Raw genomic sequence first — 25829 nt, 5'->3', positions numbered from 1 at the left:
TTATGCTGTTATTAAAAAACAAAAGGCTTGGACTTGCAGATGGCGTAATGGTTACGTTGTTGGACTTCTACATGGCCAATCATGGTTTGAATCCTGGACCTGGAAGCTTGAAACTCAGGCTGGGCATGTGTGTGCACATGCCCAAAATCCTGAGAGGAGAATGGAGGAGAGGGGATTGCAGTGTGGCCATGCCCCCTGGGGGTTGATTTCTTACTTTGTGTGTCTCTATCACTCTGGGAATGCACACACCCCATAGCAAAAATCTCTCCCTGTCCCAAATAAAAGTGGGGGGGGGGCTCACCCCTTTTGTCAGCGGTGTTTGGTGTTCTAGAGCCTAATTGTCTTTCAGGACTGGTGAGTTGATAGGCAGCCTTTGTCTAGGGTGGAAGAGGGCTAGTTGCCTGGTTGCTTGGGGATGGTGGGGAGGAGAAATGAGAGTCTAACTACTCTTTCTGTAGACTGTCAGCCAGTTCTTCTCTTTTAGAGCTCATCCCTCACTCCTCCCTTGACAAATGAATGATGTCTCCAGCTCCTAATCTTTGTAGGGTACACTGGGTTTTTTTTTGGACTTTATTCAGGCTTGGGCTTTAGTTTTTGTACTCTACCAAGTCAGATTCATCTGGTTGCTTTGCTTGTATTAAAGTTTTGTTGCTATCGTCTGCTGCTGTTTTCCCCCTATCTCTTTGCTATTGTGTATTTATACCTTTAAAAATGTATGTTATTGACATTTTGAGTGATTTATAGAGAATGAAGAACTACATGCATTTAATCCACTCTGTTTTAGCCATTGTACTCCACCTGCCTTATTTATTTATTTACTTACTATTCCATTAAAACTGTTTAGAAAGAGACATCTGTAAAGTTTGGATCAGCAGCATGAACTCATCTGGAAGCTTGTTAGAAATGCAAACTCCTAGCCCCCAATTTATTACCCAGAAAATTATATTCTGCATTTTCTAGTATGCCTTTGTGATTTGTAAGCTTTTGAAAGTGTGAGAAGCTATGGTTGGATTCACTGTTCCTACCACAATATTTGAGTCATATTAAGTGCTCAGTATTTATTTTATTGAATAAATGCCTGGTGAGTCTTCTGTTGGACAATCAGTATTTCAAAAAGACGTGGTAGTTGCAAATATTGTCCCATGGGACCAGCAGGTAGCGTGGTAGTTAAGGCGGCTGAATCCTACATGGCTGACTCTAGTTTGAATCTGGGACCTAGTAGTTTGAAAGACACACCAGGCACGTGTATGTGCATACCTAAAATCCCAAAAGGAGAATGGAGAAGGATTATGGTGTGGCCATCCCCTGGGGGAGAGATTTCTCACTTTCCCCCTCTGTCTTTGTCTCTCTCTGGTGAGTGCACATATCCTATGGCAAAAATCTAAAAAGGAAACAGAAAAGAAATACTGTTTTAGGATCAGAATATAGGTATTATTTGAAGCTATGGGGGTAGGTGAATGAATAATGGGATAAATGAATGAATAAAGAAAGGGACAAGGAAATAACAGTTTTAAGGTGTGGAGAAAGAAAGAGAAGTCATTTAGGAAAACTGAACAGAGGTCTAGAGTCTATGAGGTGTGGGGAAATGAGCAACCTCTTAAAGGATAGGGCAGCAAGATGGGTGGTGTCTTCAGAGAGAGCCAGAAGTAGGCTAGGAAGTGGGGAAAAAAACCCTTTCTGGGAGATATTGAAGCTATAAAATAGTTTGACTAATTAGAGCACTGGGGCAATGATCAGGGAGGACGCTCCAGAGGACATAATGGAGTGATAGCAGTGGGAGGATGGTTGGTGGGGAGACAGCAGAGCAGTCAGGGGTGAGAACACATGAGATGGCAGTGGGTTAGAGTGATCTCCTGTTGCCTACGTCCTACTCTCAAAAAATCATTTCTTCTAGTTCTCCATTGGACTTCACACACGCACATGCACACACGCACACACACACACACACATGCACACAGGGGTCTTCAAAAAGTTCATGGTAAATGCATTTTATGAAAATATGCATGAATTCCAAAATTTTTTTGCACTAAAAGAAACTCGTACCTTCATTCCGTCTTTTGACTCTCATACATTCACAGTGTGAAACACTGTGTATCTGATCTTCCTTGAATTTGTCTAGATTCAGTTTCCTAATTTTGTACTTTTAGCACTCTATACATTTTAATAACTGAGATGTTACATACTGTAACATTTAAGCATATTTTGTATGCACTTTCTCTTTTACTATGTTTAACTACAACTAAATAATAGCTGTATGTTTTGCGTATTTTATTGCCCACAGGACTGTTAAGTTCTATGGGAGTAGGTATTGTGTCTGTTTTATTATTATTGTTGATTTCTGGTCTAACACCTATAGCTACTAGCTGATGTTTATTTAAGTGCTGTGTGCAAATGCTGCTTTAAATTTATTTATCATCACTCATTGAATCCTCATAGGATGTCAGTACCACTTTAGAACCATTTTATGGTTGGAACAAACAGGCTTACAATAAGTTGGTGCTCAATATTTGTTGAATCTGTATTAGATACTGGGCACAGTACTGTATATTAAGGTTATAGAATTAAGGTCTTAGGGTCAGCCAGTAGCGTAGTAGTTGAGGCAGCTAGATCTCACATGGCCAACTGTGTGGTTCGTGTCCTGAACCCAGTGTCTTTATATGTTGGGTATACATGCACGCCCAAAATCCCAAGAGGAAAATGTATGAGAAGGTATTGTAGCATAGCCATCCCCTTCTCAACCCTGGGAGGGGCATTTTCTTACCCTCCCACCCCCTTCCCTGTCTCTCTCCTTTATAAAGTCAAATCCCAGCATTCATTATCAGGGCTGAGGTTTTTCTATGTCTCCCTGGTTTTAATAATTACCTGATTCTTAAGTTTTAGAAAAGTATTTAGCCCAACATAAAGTAATGAAAAATGCCCCAGGTGAGGGATATGCTAATTACTCTGTTTTGATATCATTACACATTGTGTTCATGTATTGAAAAAAATCACACTGTACCCATAAATATGGACAGTTACTGTGTAACAATTTAAGAATATTTAAACTTTACATTTAGAACTAATTTCAAGCTTATAGAAAAGTTACAAAAACAAAAATACAACAGAACACCCATATGTCTTTCATCCATGTTCACCTGTTTTTAACCTTTTCGTTTGTGTTCTTTTTTTAAATATAAAATAATATTATTTCTTATTAACTATTTGAGAGTAAGTTATAGTTATCCTGGTCCTTAATATCTATATACCTCAGTGTGTATTTCCTAAGAAGAGGAATATTCTTTTACATAATTTTCAAACGCCACAGTCATCAACATAAGTTTTTTTTTTTTTTTTTTTTAATTTGCTAGAGGGTGGTGTGCTCATTGGAGAGAGAGAAAATAAGAGAGTATCCCGCAAAGGGGATGACTGTGCTGTAACTGCTTCTCCTCTATTCTCCTCTCGGAATTGTGGACATGCATATACATATGCCTGGTGTGTTTTTTTTTTTTTTTTGTGGGGGGAGAGATTTTCACTGTAGGGCGCGTGCGCTCGCCAGACAGACAGAGAGAGACATAGAGACAGAAAGCGAGAAATCACCCCCCAGGGGGGATGGTCACGCCGCAATCCCTTCTCCTCCATTCTCCTCTTGGGATCTTGGGCACGCATGCACACGCGCCCGGTGTGAGTTTTAAGCCACTGGGTCCGGGACACGAACCGCGGTTGACTACGTGGGAGTCCAGCGACATAGCCATTACGCTAACTGCTGGTTCCCCTGGTGTGTTTTTCAAGCTGCCCAATCTGAGTCTCTAACTGTGAAATTAGCCATGTGGGATCCAGCTGCCTTAACTAACATGGCACTGGTTGACCCTCAACTTCAATACTTTTAAAGTTGATCTAATATCTAGAGGGACCAGACAGTAGTGCAGTGGTAAAAGTTGATATAATACTTTAATTTACTGTTTGTAACCTCTTTTTAGATTATGACCGAAGAAATATTTTATAGTACTACAACCCTGAGCACTTTTTAAAATTAGAAAATACCAAGGTAAATTTTTCAAAAGTTCATTGAAAAAATTAAAAACACAATAAAAAAATTACCTATTACCCATCATATTTGTTTCTGTTGTTAAAACATGCAAGGAGCGGCCAGCAGATGTCGTGGCAGATAAGGCACTGGATTCCACATAACTGACTCTATGGTTTGAGTTCCTAACTTAGAGCTTGGAAAACATGCCTGGAGCATGTGCATGCTAAAATCCTGAGAGGAGAAGAGAGGAAAAGGGATTGTGGTGTGGCTTTTCCCCAAGTAATGATTTCTCCCTTTCCTTCCTTCCCTGTCTCTCTCTGACAAGCACATGCATCTTAGGGCAAAAATCTAACAAACAAACAAGGAAAACATACATGTATATACATGAGGCATATCTTCTGCTCTTCCCCATCCCTGGTGCATCCACTATTTTTAGAAAAATATTTTTTGATAATTATTTATTTAATTTTATTTATTCATTCATTTATTTCAATTTGACCAGAGAGAGATACACACAGAGAGAGAGAGAGGGAAAGTGAGAAAGCAAGCCACTAGGTCCAGTACTCGAACTGCGGTCAGCCATGTGGGAGTGTCCAGCATCTTAACCCCCACGCCACCTGCTGGTCCCAGGTGCATCCACTATTAACAGTCTGTATTCTTCCAGATGCTTTTATGCATATACATATACAGACACATGTGTATATATATATATATATACACATGTGTATATGTTCATATATCTGCACATTGATTAAAACTGAATTTAAAATGCATTTCTGTATTGCTAACATTTAAAAACTTGTAATAGGGTCAGCCTTGTAGTCTATTAGTTGAAGAAAGCCAGATCCCACATGGTGAACTGTGATTCAAATCCTGGCCTGATAGCTGGAAAAACACACTGGGCACATGTGCATATATGCCTAAAATCCTGACGGGATGGAGAAATAGAGGAGATGGGATTGTGCCGTGACTGTAGCCCAGACGGGGGTGCCTTCTTCCCCTCTCTCTCTCTCTCTCTCTCTCTCTCTCTCTGTCTGTCTCAGTGCATGCACCCTCTGGAGACTAAAAAAAATTAAAAATTTGAATACAGTTCCTAAAAATGGAAAGAAAAATATTTTTCATTGTCTACTAAATAGAAATAAAAGTGCTGTGTGTTTTATGGATACTCATTTAGGAAGCTCAGGTGCATCGAACTTATTACTCAGCATGCATTGCTCACCCAGTGCGAGAATTACTTTGTCAAGGGGTTGAAAAGATGACTAATGTACCCCAATTAGTTCTTCCTTCAGTATGGTCCTCTTGACTTACTTAAAATGCGTGTGATTTGGAATTTTTAACCTTTATTTATAATGTCTTCTGGAAGACATGTAGATATGATTATTCTTATCTTTATGCTATTAGGGGGTTATTATGAGAGAAATTTTTATTCACTTTTGTCCAGTGCATGTTCTACACTCCTCTGGGGTTTGGGGAACAATTACCAGAGAAGGCAAAACATTTAGATTGAAGATTCAGGTTAGGTTGGTTGAGCTAAATTTGAGCATACTCATGATTTTTGAAACAGTGAATTATCTTGAAATTTATTCTTTTGGATTATAAAGTCTGTATATAGATGGACTGTGTCTGTCTAGTTTACTGCTATACTCCCATACTCCCAGCTTTTAGAACATAGGAAGTACTCAATAATTAATTAATTTATTACTGTATGTATGCAATGATGGTAGAGAAGAATATAGACATAGGCCAGTACTGCATTCAGTTTAGATCTTGTAGTTCATTATAATTGTGTTATTTTAGCAACTTCATGTAGGAACTGCTTTTTTTTTTTTTTTTTTTTTTTTTTTGAGAGGTTTTTGCTATAGGGCGCGTGTGCTCGCCAGACAGATAGAGAGAGACATAGAGACAGAAAGCGAGAAATCACCCCCCAAGGGGGATGGTCACGCCACAATCCCTTCTCCTCCATTCTCCTCTCGGGATCTTGGGCACGCACGCACACACGCCCGGCGTGAGTTTTAAGCCACCAGGTCCGGGACGCGAATCGCGGTCGACTACATGGAAGTCCAGCGACATAGCCATTACGCTAACTGCTGGTTCCCAAGGAACTGCTTTATAATAATTTCATTCTTGTATTTCATTCTTGTAGATGAGAAAAGTGAGATAAAAAGAGGCTATGGGTAGCCCTTTGTAGTAGACATGAGATGGTCATTATATGTTTGTTGATGTAACTTCCTCATGCAACCTAGTCAACTCTGTCTCTAGATTTGCCTATTCTAGACAATGGAATCATATAACTCCTTTTTGTGATTAGAATGTAAACCAATCTGCTTCTAAGGAAGCAGAATGGTTCTTGTTGGGCCCTGCTGGTGATGTCTCTTAGTTCAGGAAGGACTAGGTTTGAGAAGCTTAGTGTTTGAACTTCGTCTCCCTGGAGAGGATCAATTGTTCATTTTGCTGGGATTCCATTATACTTTGCTTTTACCTTTATTATAGTATTATTTACCTCATTCTGCTGAATTTTATGGTTAGGTGTTTCTATGTGTCATTCTCTCTAGATTTGCTCTTTTGATTGTTGGGAACTCCTTGTCTTTATACTTTTCATGGTTACAGCAGGGTGCTTTGTGTAGCATAAATTTAAACTGCTAATCCTTATGTTAAGTGGATAAGTAGAATTTTAAATTTTGCAAAGTTATAGTTCCAACTTTAGCTATTATTATAAGCCATATCAAATCCTTTTCAAGCAAGATAGGTATTTAGTCACTTTGAAAAAATTAAAAAAGGATGATTATAATAAGTTCTCTTCCTTTCTAGTAATTTTAGAAGTCTGATAGGTTTGTTTTTTTGAATAATGACTTTATTGAGATATAATTCACAACAATACAGTTAATTCAACATTGTGTAATTCAGTGGTTTTCAGTATATTCATGGAGTTGTACAGCCATCACTATAGTCAATTTTGGAATATTTTCATTACCCTGAAAGATACCCTGCATATACTAACAGTCACTTCCTTTTCCCCCTTAACCCTCCAGTCCTAAGCAACCATTGATCTACTTTCTTTCTCTCCAGATTTGCCTATTCTAGACAATGGAATCATATAACAAGTGATCTTTCATGACTGGCTTCTTTCACCTAGTATGTTTTCCAGTTCATCCACATTATAGCATTTGTTCCTTCCTTTGCTGAATAATAGTCTGTTTTCTAGATATATATCACATATTATTTATAAGTTCATTTATTGATAAACACTTAATCTATTTTCACATTTTTGGTTATTATATATATTGGTATGAATATTAATGTGTAAGTTTTTTGTGTGGATGTATTTTTCATTTTCTGGGTTATATACATAGGAGTGAATTGCTGAGTCACATGGTGACTCTGTGTTTAACTTTTCGAGAAACAGCCAAACTATTTTCCAAGCAGCTGCATCATTTTACGTTCCCATCAGCAGTGTTTGAGAGTTCTAATTTTTACATATTCTCACCAACATTTGATTATCTATCTTTTTAATTATCTTCATACTTGTTGTTATGAATCTTTTCATGTGCTTATTGGCCATTTGTATATCTTTTGAAGAGATACCTATTCAGATCCTTTGCCCATTTTTTTAATTGAGTTATTTGTCTTTTATTATTTAGTTTTAAGAGCTCTTTAGGGATTCAAAATTATGTATTTAATTTTATTTATTATTATTTCTCAATTTCCTATACGGCACATGTGCTCACCAGAGAGAGACAGAGAGAGAAGGAAAGTGAAAAGCAAGCCACAAAGTCTGGGACTCAAACTGTGGTTAGCCATGTGGGAATCCAGCACCTTAACCACCATGCCACGTGTTGGCCCTACAAAAATATTTCTTATCCTATCTCTTTACAAAAAAATTTCTTCCATTCTGTGCATTGTTTCTTCACTTTCTTCTTATTTATTTGTTTTTTGGAGAGGTTTTTGCTATAGGGCGCGTGCGTTCGCCAGAAAGACAGAGAGAGACAGAGAGATAGAAAGCGAGAAATCAACCCCCAGGGAGAATGACCATGCCACAATCCCTTCTCCTCCATTTTCCTCTTGGGATCTTGGGCACGCACGCACACACGCCAAGCATGAGTTTAAGCTACCGGGTCCGGGACTCAAACCGTGGTCGGCTATATGGGAATTCAGCGACATAGCCATTACACTAACTGCTGGTCCCATTGTTTCTTCACTTTCTTGATGGTGTCCTTTGAAACACAAAAATTTTAACTTTTGATGGCATTCAGTTTATCTATTTTTTGTGTGCTTTTTCTTTTCTTTTTCTTTTTTTTTCCTTTTTAAGCTTGTTTCTTTCTTTCATAAGGGAGAGAAAGACAAGCACCTTCAAAAGAGTCTCAGGCCATAGGCTTCCCCCCCAGCTTTCCCAGCTAGATCGTGTCACAGGCCTTCCTGCTTGTTGCTTGCACTCTAGATGTATAGGTTGACCTGGGAACCTAACCCTGATCTTCCATATGGCTTCTAGCATTGCAGATTAGTGTGCTACCCTTGCACCACCACATCTGGGCTTGTGTGTGTGTGTGTGTGTGTGTGTGTGTGTGTGTGTGTGTGTGTAAGTTTTGCTATAGGGTGCATATGCTTGCTATAGGGATACAGAGAGGGAAAGTAAGAAATCACCCCTCACCAGGGGGAAATGGCCATACTGCAATCCTTTCTCCTCCATTCTCCTCTAGGGATTCTGGACGTGCACACACGGACACCCGGTGTGATTTTTCTAGTCACCAGGTTTGGGACTTGAACCAGGCAGGCACCATGTGGGATCCAGCGCCTTAACCTCCCTGCCACCTGCTGACCCCTGTCTGTGTTTTTAATGTAGTATTTAAGAAACTTATTTACTTCAAGGGCACAAAGGTTTAAACCTATTTTTTTTTCCCCTAAGAATTTTATAGCTTTGACTTATATTTTGGTCTTTGATCCATTTTTTTAAAGAATTATTTATTTATTATCATTATTTTTCAGTTTTGACCAGAGAGAGACAGAGAGAGAAAGCAAGCTGTCAGGTCTGGGACTTGAACTGCAGTCAAGTAATGTGGGATTCCAGTGCCTTTATCCACTACACCACCTGCTAGCCCCTTTGATCCATTTTTAGTTTATTTTGATATAATGTAGGGATTCGGCTTCATTCTTTTTGCATGGGGATATCTACTTGCTCCAGTACTATTTGTTAAAAAGACTGTTCTAGCCATTACTATTCATGGTAGCACACGTTGGATGTTGCTGCTCAGCAAGCTGAGGACATGTGAGAGGTACATTCTATCCCACCCTTAAAAGCTGTGCATTATGGCATGTGCCTGTAGTCCTACCTACTCAGAAGGCTGAGGCAAGAGGGTCACATAGTGAGACCTGTCTAAAATTGCAAAACCAACCAACAGAAAAACCCCCCCCCACACACACACACACACACACACACACAGACGCACACAGACGCACACAGACACACACAAAAAGACTCTTCTTTCCCCTTAAATTATCTTGACCCTCTCGTTGAAAATCAGTCGACTATAAGGGACTTCTATTTTAAGGAAGTTAGTCATGTTCCCCCCATATTACTTTGATTTTGTTGTTGTTGTTAAATTAAAAATATTTAAATAATCTAAAAAAGTTGCAAATGGGGGAACCAGCAGTTAGCGTAATGGCTATGTCGCTGGACTCCCACGTAGTCAACCGCGGTTCGTGTCCCGGACCCGGTGCCTTAGAACTCACGCAGGGCATGTGTGTGCGCGTGCCCAAGATCCTGAGAAGAGAATGGAGGAGAAGGGATTGCGGCGTGACCATCCCCCCCTGGGGGGTGATTTCTCACTTTCTGTCTCTATGTCTCTCTCTGTCTGTCTGGTGAGCGTACTCGCCCTATAGCGAAAACCTCTCCAAAAAAAAAAAAAGTTGCAAATGGGACCAATAGATGGCATAATGACTACGTTGCTGGACTCTCATGTAGTCGACTACTGTTCAAGTCTCGGATCCAGTGGCTTAAACTCAACGCCAGGTGTGTGCGCGTGCGTGCCCAAGATCCCAAGAGGAGAATGGAGGAGAAGGGATTGCGGCATGGCCATCCCCCCTGGGGGGTGATTTCTTGCTTTCTCTCTCTCCATCTCTCTCTGTCTTTCTGGTGAGTGCACACGCCCTATAGCAAAAACTTCTCCAAAAAAAAAAGTTGCAAATACAGTTCAAAGAACTTGATTTGCTTGAATCATTTGAAAGTCAATTACTTGTGAACATGATGCCCCATTTTGACCATGTTTGTGTGTATTTTCTATAACAATAACATCTTCCTGCATAACCACAATAAAACTATAAAAATCAGAAAATTAACATTGATAGTATTACTACTGAGTCATCCTCAGATCCCGTTCAGTTTTGCCAGTCCAGAATTAGCATTACATTTAATGATCACAGTTCCTCAGTCTTCTTTAACCTGAAACATTTCCTTACCCTTTCCTTGACTTTTTTGACCTTAACATTTTTGAAGATTACAGATCAATTATTTTGTAAAATGTCCCTCAGTCATGGTTTGTCTGATGTTTCCTCATGACTAGATTCTATTTATGTGTACTTGTCAGGAATTATCACAGAAGCATTGTGTCTTCAATGCATCCTATTGGGGCCCCTGATTTCCCCATTATGAGGGGTCTTTACACAGTTCACGGGAAATCTTATGTTTTTTTTTTTTTATTACATTTTTTTCTTTATTTACATTCATTCACTGTACATCATTATAGCATACAAAATGAGATTTTTCCATTGAGAATACACTGTATATTGGCTCAATCAAGCACATCAACATATGTGTTATTGTCAACAAATCATTTTCCATTTCTTGTTTTCTGTATATTTTGCCTTTTTTCCCATCCTTGATTCCCTATCTCACCCTCTGCCATCTCCCACCCTCCTCCCACACTGTGTCTGGTATCTATTGTTGCTTTCTATGCCTCCCCCATTTTATTGTTTCACTAAATATCTTAATAAATATAAATATTTTCAATAGCAAGCACAGCTGATATGTACATATCCATGAACACAAGTCTGACTTTAGGCATAAACCTCAGTGAATAGAATGAACATACTATAAAGTAGCACCTAACTAGGGCTATATAGCTTAACTGCAGTCATCAAATAGGTATTTTTAATGCCTTTTTTTTTCTTCTGAAAAATTTTTTTATTAATTTACATTCATTCCCTGAGCATCATCACAACATTCTAAATGTGGTTTCCCATCTAGAATATACTGCATAGTGGCTTAATAATGCATGTTATCATCCATAATATTCCATTTCTACTTTCATATATATGTTTTTTACCCCTGTCTAGCCCTCTGCCCTATTCCACTCTCTTATTACACTATCTCTGCTGTCTACAGTTGTCTTCAATCCCTTTTCCCCCAACATTTCGTTGATCACACAATATCATAAGTAATCTAACTACTTTCAATAGCAAGATCAGCCGATGGTTTCAAGAAAAGCAGTTTTGAACTGGTAAGGATATTTCTTTGAAACTTAAAGCCTAGAAACAGGTTAGTATTCTGTTCAAATAGTCGGAACATGAATCTATTGATAGCTGAAGACAGGACAAAAATCCTTAAAACCGGACAACAAAGCTTAGAAGAAAAGCAGCAATATTTTAGTCAAGTCGTAGAATACTGTTTCATCAGTTCAGTCTCATGTACTTAATCTTTCTTCTGTATCTGTTGAGGTTCGATGTTCCAGATTGAAATCTGGGATGTAATACTCAACTCCAGCTTTTGGCCCTACAATTAAGTTGCCCATTTTCTTAGTTTCTGAACTCTTATTTCTGTGTGTCTGCATTTAATTTTACTGACATAGCACTCCCTTAAGAACTTCTTGGAGATCCGGTCTGGTGCTGGTAAATTCTTTCAGGTTTTGTTTATCTGGGAAAGTTCGTGTCTTTTCTTCCCAAATGAACGATAACCTTGCTGGGTACAGAATTCTCGGTTGAAATTGCTTTTCCCTTAATACTTTGAATACATTTTCCCATTCTCTCCTCGCTCTCATTGTTTCCGATGAGAGGTCTGCCGTTAGTCTGATGGGATACCCTTTGTAGGTAACTTGCCTTTTTTCTCTTGCCAGTCTTAGATCCCTTCTCCTCCATTCTCCTCTCGGGATCTTGGGCACGCACACACACGCGCCTGGCGTGAGTTTTAAGCCACCGGGTCCGGGACACGAACCGCGGTCGACTATGTGGGAGTCCAGCGACATAGCCATTACGCTAACTGCTGGTTCCCCGTGGTGGGATTTTTCTAGGCCAACCATTTTCTCTTCTACATTAGAGATTCTATTTTCTGTATGATCTAGTCTGCTTTTAATACTTTCAAGGGAGATTTTGACTTCTTGTATTATAGCCTTCATCTCTAACAGTTCCATCTGATTCTTTTGTAAAGTGTGAAATTCCTCTTTTAGATCTAGCATGAATTTCCTCACCTCCTGGAACTCTTCAACTCCTTTCTCCTTCCTCTTCAGCAGTTCCTTGTCTCTCTTCTCTTCCATCTCTGTTAGCTTTGCCATTATGAATGTTCTGAATTCTTTATCAGACATTTCCATGATTTCCATTGAACTGTGTGTGGATAAAGAGGAGCTATCCTTTTCCCTTGTGGGAGAGGTATTTTCCTGCTTCCCCATATTTCTTGTGGTCCTGCAGCGATTTCTAGTCATCTGGTGGATGGTCGGTTTCTTCCCAAACTTGGAAGTTCAATCAGAGGGTCGAGGAGTGTGCAGAAAAAGAAGCAAAGAGAGGGAAACAATACCAACAGCAAAAGAACAGACAAGAAACAGTGAAAAAGAAGAGAAAAACTTTTAAATAAATCTCAAAAGAAAAATTAATATTCAAAAAATTTCAATAAAACTCAAAAATTAGAAATGGCTAGATCGCAGGAGCCATGGAGCTGTCTGTCTCTTGAAGAAGGGCTGTTCACGCGAGTTTTGGATGCTGGAGGCCCAGTTATCAGTGGGACATCGTCCTTTCTCCCCAAATGGCTAGATGGCAGGAGCCATGGAGCTGTCTTGGGAAATCTTATGTTTTGAAAAGACTCGGCATAGATTTCAAAAAAAATTTTAGACCAAAATAAACTCAGTTTAATTCTAATTTTCCATGAATTTTTTGAAGTGCTCTCATACTTGTGATACTAACTTTGTTTACTTGATCAAAATGGTGGTTGCCAAACTTCTATTAAATTATTATTATTATTATTATTATTAATTTTTTTTTGTCGGGGCGGGGTGGGCTTTATTGGGCGGCAGGCTCAGTCCTTGGCGGCCGCTTTGCGCATGGCGGCCAGCATGTCGTTCAGCTCCTCATCTCATGCTTCCTCTTGGCGCGGATGTGCGTGCCCACCCGCTTCTTGATGAACTTGAGCGCGCGCTTGTCCTTGGACACCTTGAGCAGCTCCATGGCGCACCGCTCGTAGGGGGCGAAGCCGCACACCTCCCGGATCATGTCGCGCACGAACTTGGTGTGCTTGGTGAGGCGCCCGCGGCGGCTGCTGTGCCTCGGCTTGCTCACGTTCTTGGTCACTGTGTGGCCCTTGTTGAGGCCCACGGCCATGGGGTACCACAGAGCCATGGCTGCGGCTCTCTAGTGACTACTGGGGCGGAAAGAACAGCGCCTAAATTATTTTTTTCTTTTGTGATTAATAGTCATTTTGGGGAGGCTGGCAGATGGGATGGTGGTTAAGGCACTGGACTGCTACGTGACTGAGTGCAGTTTGAGTCCTGGACCTCACCAGGACTTGCTTTCTCACTTCCCTTTACTCTCTCTGGTCAGAATGAAAAAAACAAACAAACAAAAAACATAAAAACATAATAATGAGTAAAATTTAAAACAATAATTCTTTAAAAATTGTCATTTTGTGGGAAGGTACTTTGAGGTTGTTTCTCATCAATTTTTCATATTTTTTCATTTATTTGTATCTGCATGGACATGTAGACTCCTATTTTGTTTAATGATTTGTATTTCCTTACTGTCAGTATTTATATTGATGCTCTGATTTAGGCAGTGGGAGCCCCTTTGAGCTTTCTTTTTGGCAAACACGATGTTCTAGATACCTACTGTACTCCAGCTTTGGAATAAGCCATTTGTCCAAAGAGCCCAGATTCCTTGTAGTAGGAAATGGCATTAGAGATCAGATCTGGGTTCAAGTACACCCTAGGGTGTTAGTGCTTCAGGTCCTCTCAGGGAACAGAACTAGGAAATATATGTATTCTGTCTATATACAATACGTGCATCCATATTTATTTATTTAGACATATATCGATGTTCATGAGTTCATATCAATAACCACTATTCCAGTCTAACACCAGACAGTTATTTCCAGGTTTTGTTTTTAGTTTCTGCTGTAGGATGCATGCACTTGCCAGAGAGAGATGGAGAGAGAGGGAAAGTGAGAAATCACCTTTCACAGCAGGGGGCAGGGGGAGGCCATACTGCAGTCTCTCCTCTTGGGCATGCACACATACATACCTAACAGGATTTTTAAGCCACTGGATCTGGGACTCAAACTGTGCAGTTGGCTACGTGAGATCCAGGACTTTAACCATCACACCACTTGCTGGTCCTACTTCTTGTTTTTCTTTTCAGACTGAGAAATCTTGCTCCTATTATCTTTAATAGTTTTACCTACTTAATCTATTCCTCTGTATGTACTCAATCTCTCAGAGCTATTGTTGCTTTTCTCTTACTACTCTCCAACTACTGCTTAAATGGAAATGTGTTTAGTCCTAACTTTGCCTCACTGCATCAAGATGCCCACCTCAGAGAATGTGTCTTCATAAGCTTGTTCTCGTCATCCTTATTCTGCTGCTCTAACCAGAGACTATGTAATTTATAAAGAAAGGGAATTTCTCACAGTTCTAGAGATTGGGAAGGCCAGGAATGTGGCACCAGCATCTGGCTAGGGTCCATCCCATAGTGGAAGGACAGAAGGTGGAAATGAGTGACCTCCTTCAATAACTAACCCGTTCCTGTGATTTTGGTGTTAATCCATCCACAAGGGAAGAGCCCTCATGGTCTAATCATCTCTCAAAGATCCCTGCCTATTACTATTGTTAAAATGAGGATTAAGCTTCAACATGAGTTTTGGTAGGGAAATTCAAATGATAGGAGTCTCCACCATGCTGTCACGCTGTCCCTGTGCCATTGCCCTTCTTACTTCACTCAGTTTCAGCACCATGCCAGGCTGCCCTGGTGAGGACCTTTATCCTGCCCAAGCTCTGAGATCTGTGCTATGCCGCCCCCTTCTATGTGGACAGTCTGTTGTCTGCTCGGGCTCCAGTATCCAACTCTTGGCCATCACACTCTTCAGTTGCCCAGTCTCACTTAATGGTGTAAGAAAAACTGTATATATGTCATATATACAGAACGATGTTTTATTTACTTACCTTGATGTACATATACCTATAATAAAGTGATTATTACAGGCAAGCAAATTAACACACTCGTCCATATCTCTTGTATGTTTGCATATGTGTGTGTGTATTTATGTTAAAAGTACCTAAAATCTATTCTTTTGGCAAATTACCAGTATATAAAATGATATTATTAACTATCTTCATCCTATACATTAGTCACTTAATGGCTTTTGGGCTGACTTATTTGGGAAGGGGCTTCACATTGACTTTTGAGAGAAAAAGAAATTTTACTGAAGTCAGTATTTTACAAAAAGGAAAAAGGCCAACATAAATTGAAATTGTCACTTTTCAGGCAATTACTAGAATTTTAAAAGGATTTCTCCTTTGGCTAATGATTAACATGAAATAAAACTTAATTTGATTGATAATTATTTGACTCATAATGTACATTAATTAACGAGCTGCTCTTACTGATGAAATTAAAAAACACATAATTTATGTTTACAAAATAATATTTATTTCTCTTCTAGCTCTTCCACCAAAGCCACCTAAGCCAATGACTTCAGCAGTTTCAAATGGAATGAAGGAGAATTCTGTTTCTCTTCAGGATGCAGAATGGTACTGGGGAGATATTTCAAGGTAACTAGAATGCTAATACAATTGTGTTTTTTGTTTTTAATTGAGAATTCGTAGTTAAAATAAAACATTTAATGCCCCACTACTCGTCATTTCAAGGTTACCATTTTAAAAATTGTGTGTGGGAGCTTTTCAAAGGTGTCTTAGTACTTTTCTTCCTGTGGAGAAGTGACAAAATCTTTATATAATGGCTATGATTATTACTTTTAATGCTATATTGAGGATGGATTTCTGAATAAATGAAACTTACACATTTAGGATAGTTGCATGTGTTTTAGATTAAAAAGTACTTTTACATAACTTTCCTTCCTTTTCTTTTTCTAAGGCAGTGGCTCCAAAATCTTTGTGTACACAAAACTCAGTTAGGTAGAGCCTAGGAATCTGCCTTTACTAACCCCACTAGGTGATTTTGATTCAGACTCTTTACATATCTCACTTGGAAAAACGAGGCTCTAGGAGAGATTACTTTTTGGATAAAATGTGATTCGAGATAATTTTGGACCTAGAGAGGGAAAAATATGTATATACACAAACATACATTCATGCATATACATATGTATACACACATATACATCTGTGTGTGTAAATACAGACACATACATATACATGCAAACATGCAGGTACTTAAAAAGTTTGTGGAAAAGTGGAATTAAAAGTGTGGGCTTATTTTGGTGCAAAAATATATTTTTCTTTTTTTAATTTTTAATTTTTTTAAGGTTTTGTACCATAGGGTACATATGCTCACCAGAGACAGACAGAGAGAGACAGTGAGAGGGAAAGTGATAAATCACCCCCAGTGAGGGATAGCCACACTGCAATCCCTTCTCATCTCTGGATTTTGGACATGCACACCCACGTATTGGTGTGATTTTCAAGTTGCCAGTCCAGGACTTGAACTAGTATCGGCCATGTGGGAATCCAGCACCTTAACCACCATGCCATCTGTTGCCTCCTGACACACACACACACACACACACTTTAATTTGAATATATATTTTCTTATCGTTTTATTAGAAAAAATTTTTTTCTCATTAAATTTTGTTTTAATGACTCTCAAATGTATTTCCTTTTTCTTTCCTTTTCTTCTTTTTTCTTTAAACACACACACACACACACACACACACACACACACACACCCTATTTTGGGGCCGGCAGGTGCCATGGTGATTAGGGCACTAGACTCCCACATGGCTGATCACAGTTCATGTCCTGGACCTGGCAGCTTGCTTTCTCACTTACCTCCTTCTCTCTGTTTCTCTGGTCAAATAAAATAATAATAATACTAAATAAAATTAAATAAATAATTTTTTAAATTAAACAAACAAACCTGGGGGTCAGCAGGTGGTATGGTGGTTAAGGCTCTGGACACTCTCACATGGTCAACCATGGTTTGAGTCCTAGACCTGGTGGCTTACTTTCTCACTTTCCCTCTTTTTCTCTCTATGCCTCTGTCTAGTCAAACTTAAATGAATGAATGAATGAATGAATGAATGGATTTTAAAAAGCCCTCTCCACTTCTGCCACATTTGGTTCAAGGTTGTTGCTGTTACTCTTTACTACACTTGTCCTTCCCTCTCTTCTCTGTTCTTCTCATTACCAAAGTAGTATTCATTTCATTTTTTTTAAGTTTTTTTTGCCGTAGGGCACACTGGAAATACAGAAAGGGGGATCAGCAGATGATGAAATGGTTACATCGCTGGACTCCCATGTAGTCGACTGCAGTTTGAGTCCTAGACCCAGTGGCTTAAAACTCACGCTGGGCTCATGTGTGTGCATGCTCAAAATCCTGAGAGGAGGCCAGAGGAGAAGGGATGATGGCATGGCCATCCCCTTGGGGGGCGATTTCTGTTTCTCTGTATCTCTTTCTCTCCAGTGAGTGCACATGCCCTATAGCAAAAACCTTTCTTAAAAAGAAAAAATAAAGAAACCAGAAAGACAGAGAGAGACAGTAAAAGGGAAAGTGAGAAGTCCCCCCCCCCCCCCAGGGGTGATGGCCGTGCTGCATTCCCTTCTTCTCCATTCTCTTCCTGGGATTTTTGGCATGCATGTACTTGTGCCCTGTGTGATTTTTCAAGTCTCCAGGTTCAAGACTTAAACCTCAGTTGGCTATGTGGGAGTCCAGCACCTTAACCAACATGTCACTTGCTGACCCCAATTTCATTTTTTTTAAACCATTACCATTTAAACTATTTAAAGTATATAGTTCAGTGACATTAGTATATTACATCCAGATTGCTGTACAATCGTCACCACCATTCATATTTTTTTTTTAAGAATTATTTAACTTTATTTATTTACTTACTTACTTTGACCAGAGAGGGACAGAGCCAGAGAAAGGAAAAGTGAGAAAGCCAGCAGCTAGGTCTGGGACGCGAACCATGGTCGGCCATGTGGGAGTCCAGCACCCTTAACCACTATGCCACTTGCCAGTCCCACACACACAAATTTCACAAATAATGACCATTTTTAGTAAAAGTTACATTTGTCCCTGGACATATTTATAACTTCCTTTTAAAATAAATTCAAGAAAGGATTGGACTTTCAGATTTTAAGCTGGTCTGCCTGTAGTGAGTCTTTCAGCCCCCAAAGGCATCCACTGCCATCTTCTAAGTTTCTGTAAGATTCAGTGAGCAGAACTTTACTTAGAAATGTGATGTACACAGAGTATTCACAGTTCCTATTTTGACCTAATTTTCTTTTCAAATCTGAGTTCTAGTTTTTCTGTTTTTCTGCTCTAGAACTAATCTATCTAGCTTCTGTCTGTATGAGACCTGGTATCATGTCAACTCATGCTACCCAGGGACTTGCCACTGTGGGCTATCTCACATATATGCTACCCTAAGCAGGTGCCATGGACTCAGCTTTTGGGGAGAAGCACTGAGACAGCTATGGCAAGAAGCTGTGATAGTTACGGCACAAGTGATATCTGATATAGTCTATTTAACATTAATGGGAATAAAAGCATACTGCTTAGAAATTAGTATCCATAGATCTGAAGTCAACAAAAGCCTTTTTTTCTTACATAAAAATATACACTTTTTCAGAGGAAGGGAAACATCTTGAAAACACCTTCACATTAGTCGTTCTTTTCATACACTTCAAACTTATACTTAATGCCTTTCTCCTCCTGGACATCAGAAAGTACACCTGGGTATCCTGGGAGAAGTTTATATTTCTCCAAATCAATTTCTTGAAAAAAGGTATCACTTTCAAAATCCTGCAAGATCCTTGTCATGAACAGTTTAAGATGGCCTGGCTGGTTCATGACTTCCTTATAAACAGGACTACCTCCCACTAGCCAGACCATGTCCACTTGATTAGTTAATTCTGGTTGCTCAATAAGTTTTAGGGCATCATCCAGACTTTTGGCAAGAAAATGAGCTCCTGGTGGAGGTTCCTTGAGTTCTCTACTAAGAACTAAATTAATTCTATCCTTTAAAGGCTGATTCTTTTCAGGAATGGACAACCAGGTCTTCCTACCCATAATCATGATATTCTGTTTACCTTCTGCTGAAGAGGTTGTGGTCATTCTCTGGAAATACTTAAATTCATTCCTGAGCCGAGGCCAGGGTAGGTCCTTGTTCTTGCTGATGCCCATGTTCTGGGTCACAGTGATGATGCAGTTTAGCAGACGAACCATGACAGCAGCAGGAAGCAGCTCCAAGCTCGCTCTCGACTCCTGGATGTCTGGCAGAGTTTGGTGGGAAATCCCATCTTTTTATTTATTTATTTATTTACTTATTTATTTGCTTATTTACTTGTTTACTTATTTACTTATTTATTTATTCATTCATTCATTTATTTATTTGTTTATTTATTTGGAGAGGTTTTTGCTATAGGGCGCGTGTGCTTGCCAGAAAGACAGAGAGAGGTCTGTTGCGCCCTCCCTGCCTCTCTTTTCCCCCCACTTCTTTTTTTTTTTTTTTATAATTATTTTATTGAACTTTATTTTATTTTTAAATTTATTTTAATTTGACCAGAGAGGGACAGAGTGAGAAAATATGAGAGTGAGAGTAAGAAAGAGAGAGAGAGAGAAAGAGAGAAAGCAAGCTGCCAGGTTCAGGACTCGAACCATGGTCAGCCATGTGGGAGTTCAGCACCCTTGGCCACCATGCCACCTGCCGGCCCCATACTCGGTACATTTGTAAGGTCTCTCCCCAGTATGAATTTTCCAACGACCATTCATCTTCAGAACTTTTCACAAAGCTACCCATTAAACAGTATCTCCACATTCTTTCCCTGTTTCTGGCTGTCACCATCTACCTCCTGTGTCTGTGAATTCAACTATTCTAGGTACTTAATGTAAGTAGAGTATATACTATTTGTCATTTTATAACTGACTTATTTCACATCTTCAAGGTCCATTCATGTTGTAGCATGTGTCTGAATTTCATTCCCTTTTAAGGCTGAATAATATCCCTATATATGTATCTGCATATGCCACATTTGTGTTTATCCATTCATCTGGATATTTGGATTTGATGGACATTGGCATACAAATATTGAGTCCCTGCTTTCAGTTCTTTTGGGACTGTACCCAGAAGTAGAATTACTGGGCCATATAGTAATTCTTTGTTTAATATCTTGAATAGGACTTAATATATTTTATATTAAAATTGATCAGAAAGATGTCAGCAGGTGGTGTGATGGTTAAGGTGCTGGAGTGCGATGGATGATTGTGGTTTGAGTCCCGGATCTGGCAGCTTACTTTCTCATTTCTCTCTCTCTCTCTCAGTTTGTCTCTCTCTGGTGAGCACATATGTCCTGTGGCAAATTTTAAAATAATGATAAATAAAATTAAATAAATAATTCTTTTTTTTAGAGAGAGATTTTTGCTATAGGATGTGTGTACTCACTAGAGAAACAGAAAGCAAGAAATAAACCCTGCGGTGGGTTTTGGCCACACCACAATCTCTTCTCCACCATTTTCCTCTTAGATTTTGGGCATGCATGCACATACACTTGGTGTGTTTTAAGCTGCCAGGTCCAGCACTTGAAGTATGGTCGGCTACATGGAAGTCCAGCATGTAACCACCTGCTGGTCCTAATAAATAATTCTTTTTTTAAAAATAGAGATTCTTGCTATAGGGTGCGTGCATTCACCAGAGAGACAAAGTGAGAAATCACCCCCCACGGCGGATGGCCACACCGCAATCCCTTCTTCATTCTCCTCTTGGAATTTTGGGCGCACTTGTGCCCATTGTGAATTTTAAGTCACTGGGTTTAGGACTCAAACTGCAGTTGACTACATGGGAGTCCAGCGACATAAACATTGCATCACCTGCTGGTCCCCCAATAAATAATTATTATTTTTTAAAGAATTATTTTTTTAAATTTAATTATATTTATATTTATTTATTCATTTCAATGTGACCAGAGAGGGAGAGAGCGAAAGAGTGAGAAAGCAAGAGAATGAGAGAGAGAAAATGAGAAAGCAAGCTGCCAGGTCTGAGACTCGAACCACAGTCAGCCATGTGGGAATCCATTGCCTCCATCCACCATACCACCTGCCAGCCCCATCCAATAAATAATTCTTAAAAAAAAAAATTGGTCAGTACATTTTAACTTAGTATTGTACAATGAAAAGGTCTATTTTATATAAATGCTTTTTAAACTTACATTTTAAAATCATGTGGTTGTACTATAGTTCAGAAGTCTTTTATGCCCTGCCATTCCAGTGTTCTAGTGTTGTTTTCTTGAAGTTCTAAACCAACAAATTGTTTTGTTACCTGTATAAATTCAAACTGCAGAATATTGTATTAAAGGGTTGTGAGCTAAGTGAATTTCCCCCCTTTGTTCAGAAACAGCTGCCTCTGTTGCTTAAGTACAACCTTCTTAAACAGCTGCTGGTTTTTCCTGAAACTCTACAAGTTCAGACCTGCCTGAAGAAGCCCTAAAGGCTTAATGGAAATACTATCCCCTGCAGATGGTAGAAATCTGAAGGAGTTCAAAAAGCAAATTAGATTGCATAACACTAAAAATAAATACCATTTTCTAGGGGGAGGAACTAGTGATAAATGGCCTCTGAAGACCACCATAATTCTATCACCTTAGACAAACATCCTACCAACTAGCCTTGGTAATAACATGCGAAGACATCAACACTTATGTTTTTTCATTTTTCATATAATTCTGTTCTTTAGGGAGGAGGTAAATGACAAATTACGAGACATGCCAGATGGTACCTTCTTGGTTCGAGATGCCTCAACAAAGATGCAGGGAGATTATACCCTGACTTTGCGGTAAGCACTTTTCAGCGTCTTGGCTAGTGCCATATTTTAGTTTAGTTCTGAGTAGACAGAGATATCTGTATTTTATTTAAACCTTTGTATATAAATTTTTTTTATATTTTATTTTAATTTAAATACATGTTGTTTAGCTATCTTTTTATATTATATTAAATGATTTCTTCACATCTTGTAAAAAAGCATTAATGGGACACAGAAATGTGGTATTATATGTTGAAGATATTTTATAGTTTTATCAACTGTTGAAATATTCACTTTGTAAGATAAATAATGTGATTGAATGGATAAAAGAAAATGAAATAAAAGAAAATATATATTAAGGAATGGCAACTATTTAAATTTCATGTAGCAGCAAAATGAAAAGGCTAAATAAATGTAAGGAAGTAAGAAGTATACAATTCATTCCTTATGAATGAAGCAGAAGTCATAGCAGAGCCAAAGGTTAATGAATATGACTCTCCAATAACCTTATTATTTTTCTAAATGCAGACTTCAAAAAGTAGAATGCAACCTAATTTTGGCTGATGAGGATATGTAGGAGATAAAGTAGTTCCGTATTGTGCCTTCTGTGTGGATAGATCAGAATGTCTTAAGTGGTATTAGTATTAGTATGACTTTTTATACACACAAAGATGAGAGAGATATTTTATCTTTAAAAGGTTAGGAAAAACTGAGTCCAGCAGTTAGTGTAATGGCTATGTTGCTGGATTCCCATGTAGCTGACCGCGGTTCAAGTTCTGGATCCGGTGGCTTAAACTCACGCCGGGCACGTGTGCGTGTGTGCGTGCCCAAGATCCCGAGAGGAGAATGGAGGAGAAGGGATTGCAGCGTGGCCATCCCGCCTTGGGGGTGATTTCTCGCTTTCTGTCTCTCTGTCTCTCTCTGTCTGGCAAGTGCACGCGCCCTATAGCAAAAACCTCTCCAAAAAAAGAAAGAAAGAAAGAAAGAGGTTAGGAAAAACTGCATTAGCAATTTCCACATTTAAATTTTTTTTTTTTTTAGAGGGAGGTTTTTTACTATAGGGCATGTGCTCTTGTCAGAGAGATCGAGAGAGTGAGAGAGACAGAGAGCGAGAAATCACCCCCCAGGGGGGATGACCACATTGCAATCCATTCTCCTCCTGTTTCCTCTAGGGATCTTGGGCACACACACACAGATGCACATGCACCCAGTGTGAGTTTTTTTCAGCCACTGGGTCCGGGACTCAAACCATGGTCAACTACATGGGAGTTCAGTAATGGAACCATTACTCCATCTACTGGTTCCTCCACATTAAATTTTAATGGTTAAAATAGCCCAATTTTAAAAAGGCATGATTTTTTAAAAAGGGACTGTTTTATGAAAAGAATAGCAGCGGTAATAACTAGTAATTCTCTGTACGACACACTTTACATGTAATATATTATGTTTTTCTCACAACAGCCTTATGAAGTAGGTGTTATTACTAGTCCCATTTTATAGATGAGACAACTAATGTTTAATATGATTAAAGAATTTGCCTGAAGACCCATTGCTCAAAATGGAAGAGGAAGGTATCAAATCCAGATTTATCTAGTTCTTTGCTGCCTTTTCAATCTAGTATTGTTAGAAAAAATAATGCTATGTTTTATGTTAGAAATCTAGAGGGTACTGCATTAGTTTCTGATAAAGACATGAAGAAGTTAATACTTTAGCACTTGAATTTGTGCTAAGAAATAATTTTCTATAATGGTTCATTGAATATAATTTTTTCTTTTCATTCTAGTATGACTTCTGTCTCCACCACTCTACAGGGACTGCTAACCAGTGGCTGCTTCTCTCTTCTTACCTTACCTGACCTCTTGGCAGCATTAGTCATAGACGCTTCTTCCTCGAAGCAGTTTATTGACTTGGCTGTTATGACATCACACTCTCCTGATTTTCTTCCTAATGCTAGGCCACTCCTTTGTTCAATATCTAAATGGTCCAGGGCTCAGACTTGGGCCTCCTTTTCTTCTCTGTATTCATTCCCCCAAGGTGAGCTTACCCTGTCCCATGGCTTTAATATGCAGCTTCATGGTGATGAGTCATAAACCTCATCTCTCCAGCTCTGACCTCAAGAACTCCAGATGCATATATCCATTTGCCTGCTTGATCTTGCCACTTAGATAACTAAGGGATATACTAATTTTAACATGGCCAAACAGAATTCTTAAATTTTTCACCTAATGCCTTCGTAAACAGTTTCTCTTCTAGTCTTTCCTTTATTATTTATTTATTTCAGAAACAGTATTCTGAGTTTCTCAAGCTACAAATCTTTTCTCTCTCTCCCTTATTCTTACATACATTCCATCAGGAAGCAAGTCCTGCCAACTCTACCTCCAAACCTACGTTCAAAATTTCTTCATGCTGCTTTATCCACTTTCTTGTCATTCACATCTAAGCCACCATCATCTTACTTGATCTTTTGCATTTATCTTTTTTTTTTTTTTTTGAGAGGTTTTTGCTATAGGGTGCGTGCGCTTGCCAGACAGACAGAAGACAGAGAGAGACAGAGAGACAGAAAGCGAGAAATCACCCCCCAGGAGGGATGGCCACGCTGCAATCCCTTCTCCTCCATTCTCCTCTTGGGATCTTGGGCATGCACACACATGTGCCTAGCGTGAGTGTTAAGCCACCAGGTCCGGCACATGAACCGCGGTCACCTACGTGGGAGTCCAGCGACATAGCCATTACGCTAACTGCTGGTCCCAGCATTTATCTCTTAAGAGACTTTCCCACATCTTTAATTTTGGCCTTGCCCACCTTTGTTGATCATTTTCTGCACAGTGGTCAAAGTGATCATTTTTTTAAAAGAATTAGTTTTTATTTAACTTTCTTTCTTTCTTTCTTTCTTTCTTTATTTATTTATATATATAGACCAGAAAAGGGCAGAGTGAGAGCTCAAGAGAGAGGGAAAGTGAGAAAGCAAGCCACCAGGTCTGGGATTCAAACCACAGTCGGCCATGTTGGGAGTCCAGCACCCTTAACCACCACGCCACCTGCTGGTCCCGAGAGTGATCATTTTGAGATATAAGTGTGGGGGGCCCTGCAGGTGGTGTGGTGGTTAAGGTGCTGGGAATGAGAGTGAAACTGAACTGCAGAGAGTAGTTGATGGTTTTTAGTTTTCAGAGTAGAAGTTTTTCCGTTCAATAGCCATCATTTTTTATTAATTTTTATTTATTGTTAATTATTTTTAATTTGCTCTAGGGCACATGCACTTACCAGAGAGAGATGGGGGGTTCGGGGGAAACATGAGAAAGGTCCAAGACTTGAACCATGGTCAGCCATGTGGGAGTCCAGCACCTTAACTACCACACTACCTGCTGGCCCCTCAATAACCATTATTTTTTAAATCAGTAAATTATATTTACTATAGAAAATCTGGATACTTGGGACCAGCAGTTAACGTAATGGCTATGGCCCTGGAATCCCATGTAGCCGACTGTGGTTCAAGTCCCGGACCTGGTGGCTTAAACTCACCCTGGGTGCGTATGCGTGCGTGCCCAAGATCCCGAGAGGAGAATGGAGGAGAAGGGATTGCAGTGTGGCCATCCCCCCTGGGGG

General features: G+C 39.3%; 1 protein-coding gene and 2 pseudogenes across 2 annotated transcripts in view; 1 reads left to right on the top strand and 2 right to left on the bottom strand.

Annotated features, from left to right (window-relative positions):
• The window catches only part of PIK3R3 (phosphoinositide-3-kinase regulatory subunit 3), a 97881-nt gene that overhangs the window by 37519 nt on the left and 34533 nt on the right, over positions 1-25829 (top strand). For both annotated transcript variants that reach the window (XM_014582441.2, XM_006164225.2), the window contains 2 exons: positions 15912-16020; positions 22161-22259. In XM_014582441.2, the coding sequence (XP_014437927.1) occupies positions 15912-16020; positions 22161-22259 (208 nt within the window). The remainder of the gene's footprint in view (positions 1-15911; positions 16021-22160; positions 22260-25829) is intronic.
• LOC106733359 (60S ribosomal protein L36 pseudogene) lies at positions 13322-13627 on the bottom strand (annotated as a pseudogene).
• LOC102484025 (dihydrofolate reductase pseudogene) lies at positions 19086-19657 on the bottom strand (annotated as a pseudogene).

Source organism: Tupaia chinensis, unplaced genomic scaffold, assembly GCF_000334495.1.
Source record: "Tupaia chinensis unplaced genomic scaffold, TupChi_1.0 Scaffold143599_1, whole genome shotgun sequence".
Taxonomy (NCBI): domain Eukaryota; kingdom Metazoa; phylum Chordata; class Mammalia; order Scandentia; family Tupaiidae; genus Tupaia; species Tupaia belangeri.
This window is presented reverse-complemented; position numbering and strand designations above follow the sequence as displayed.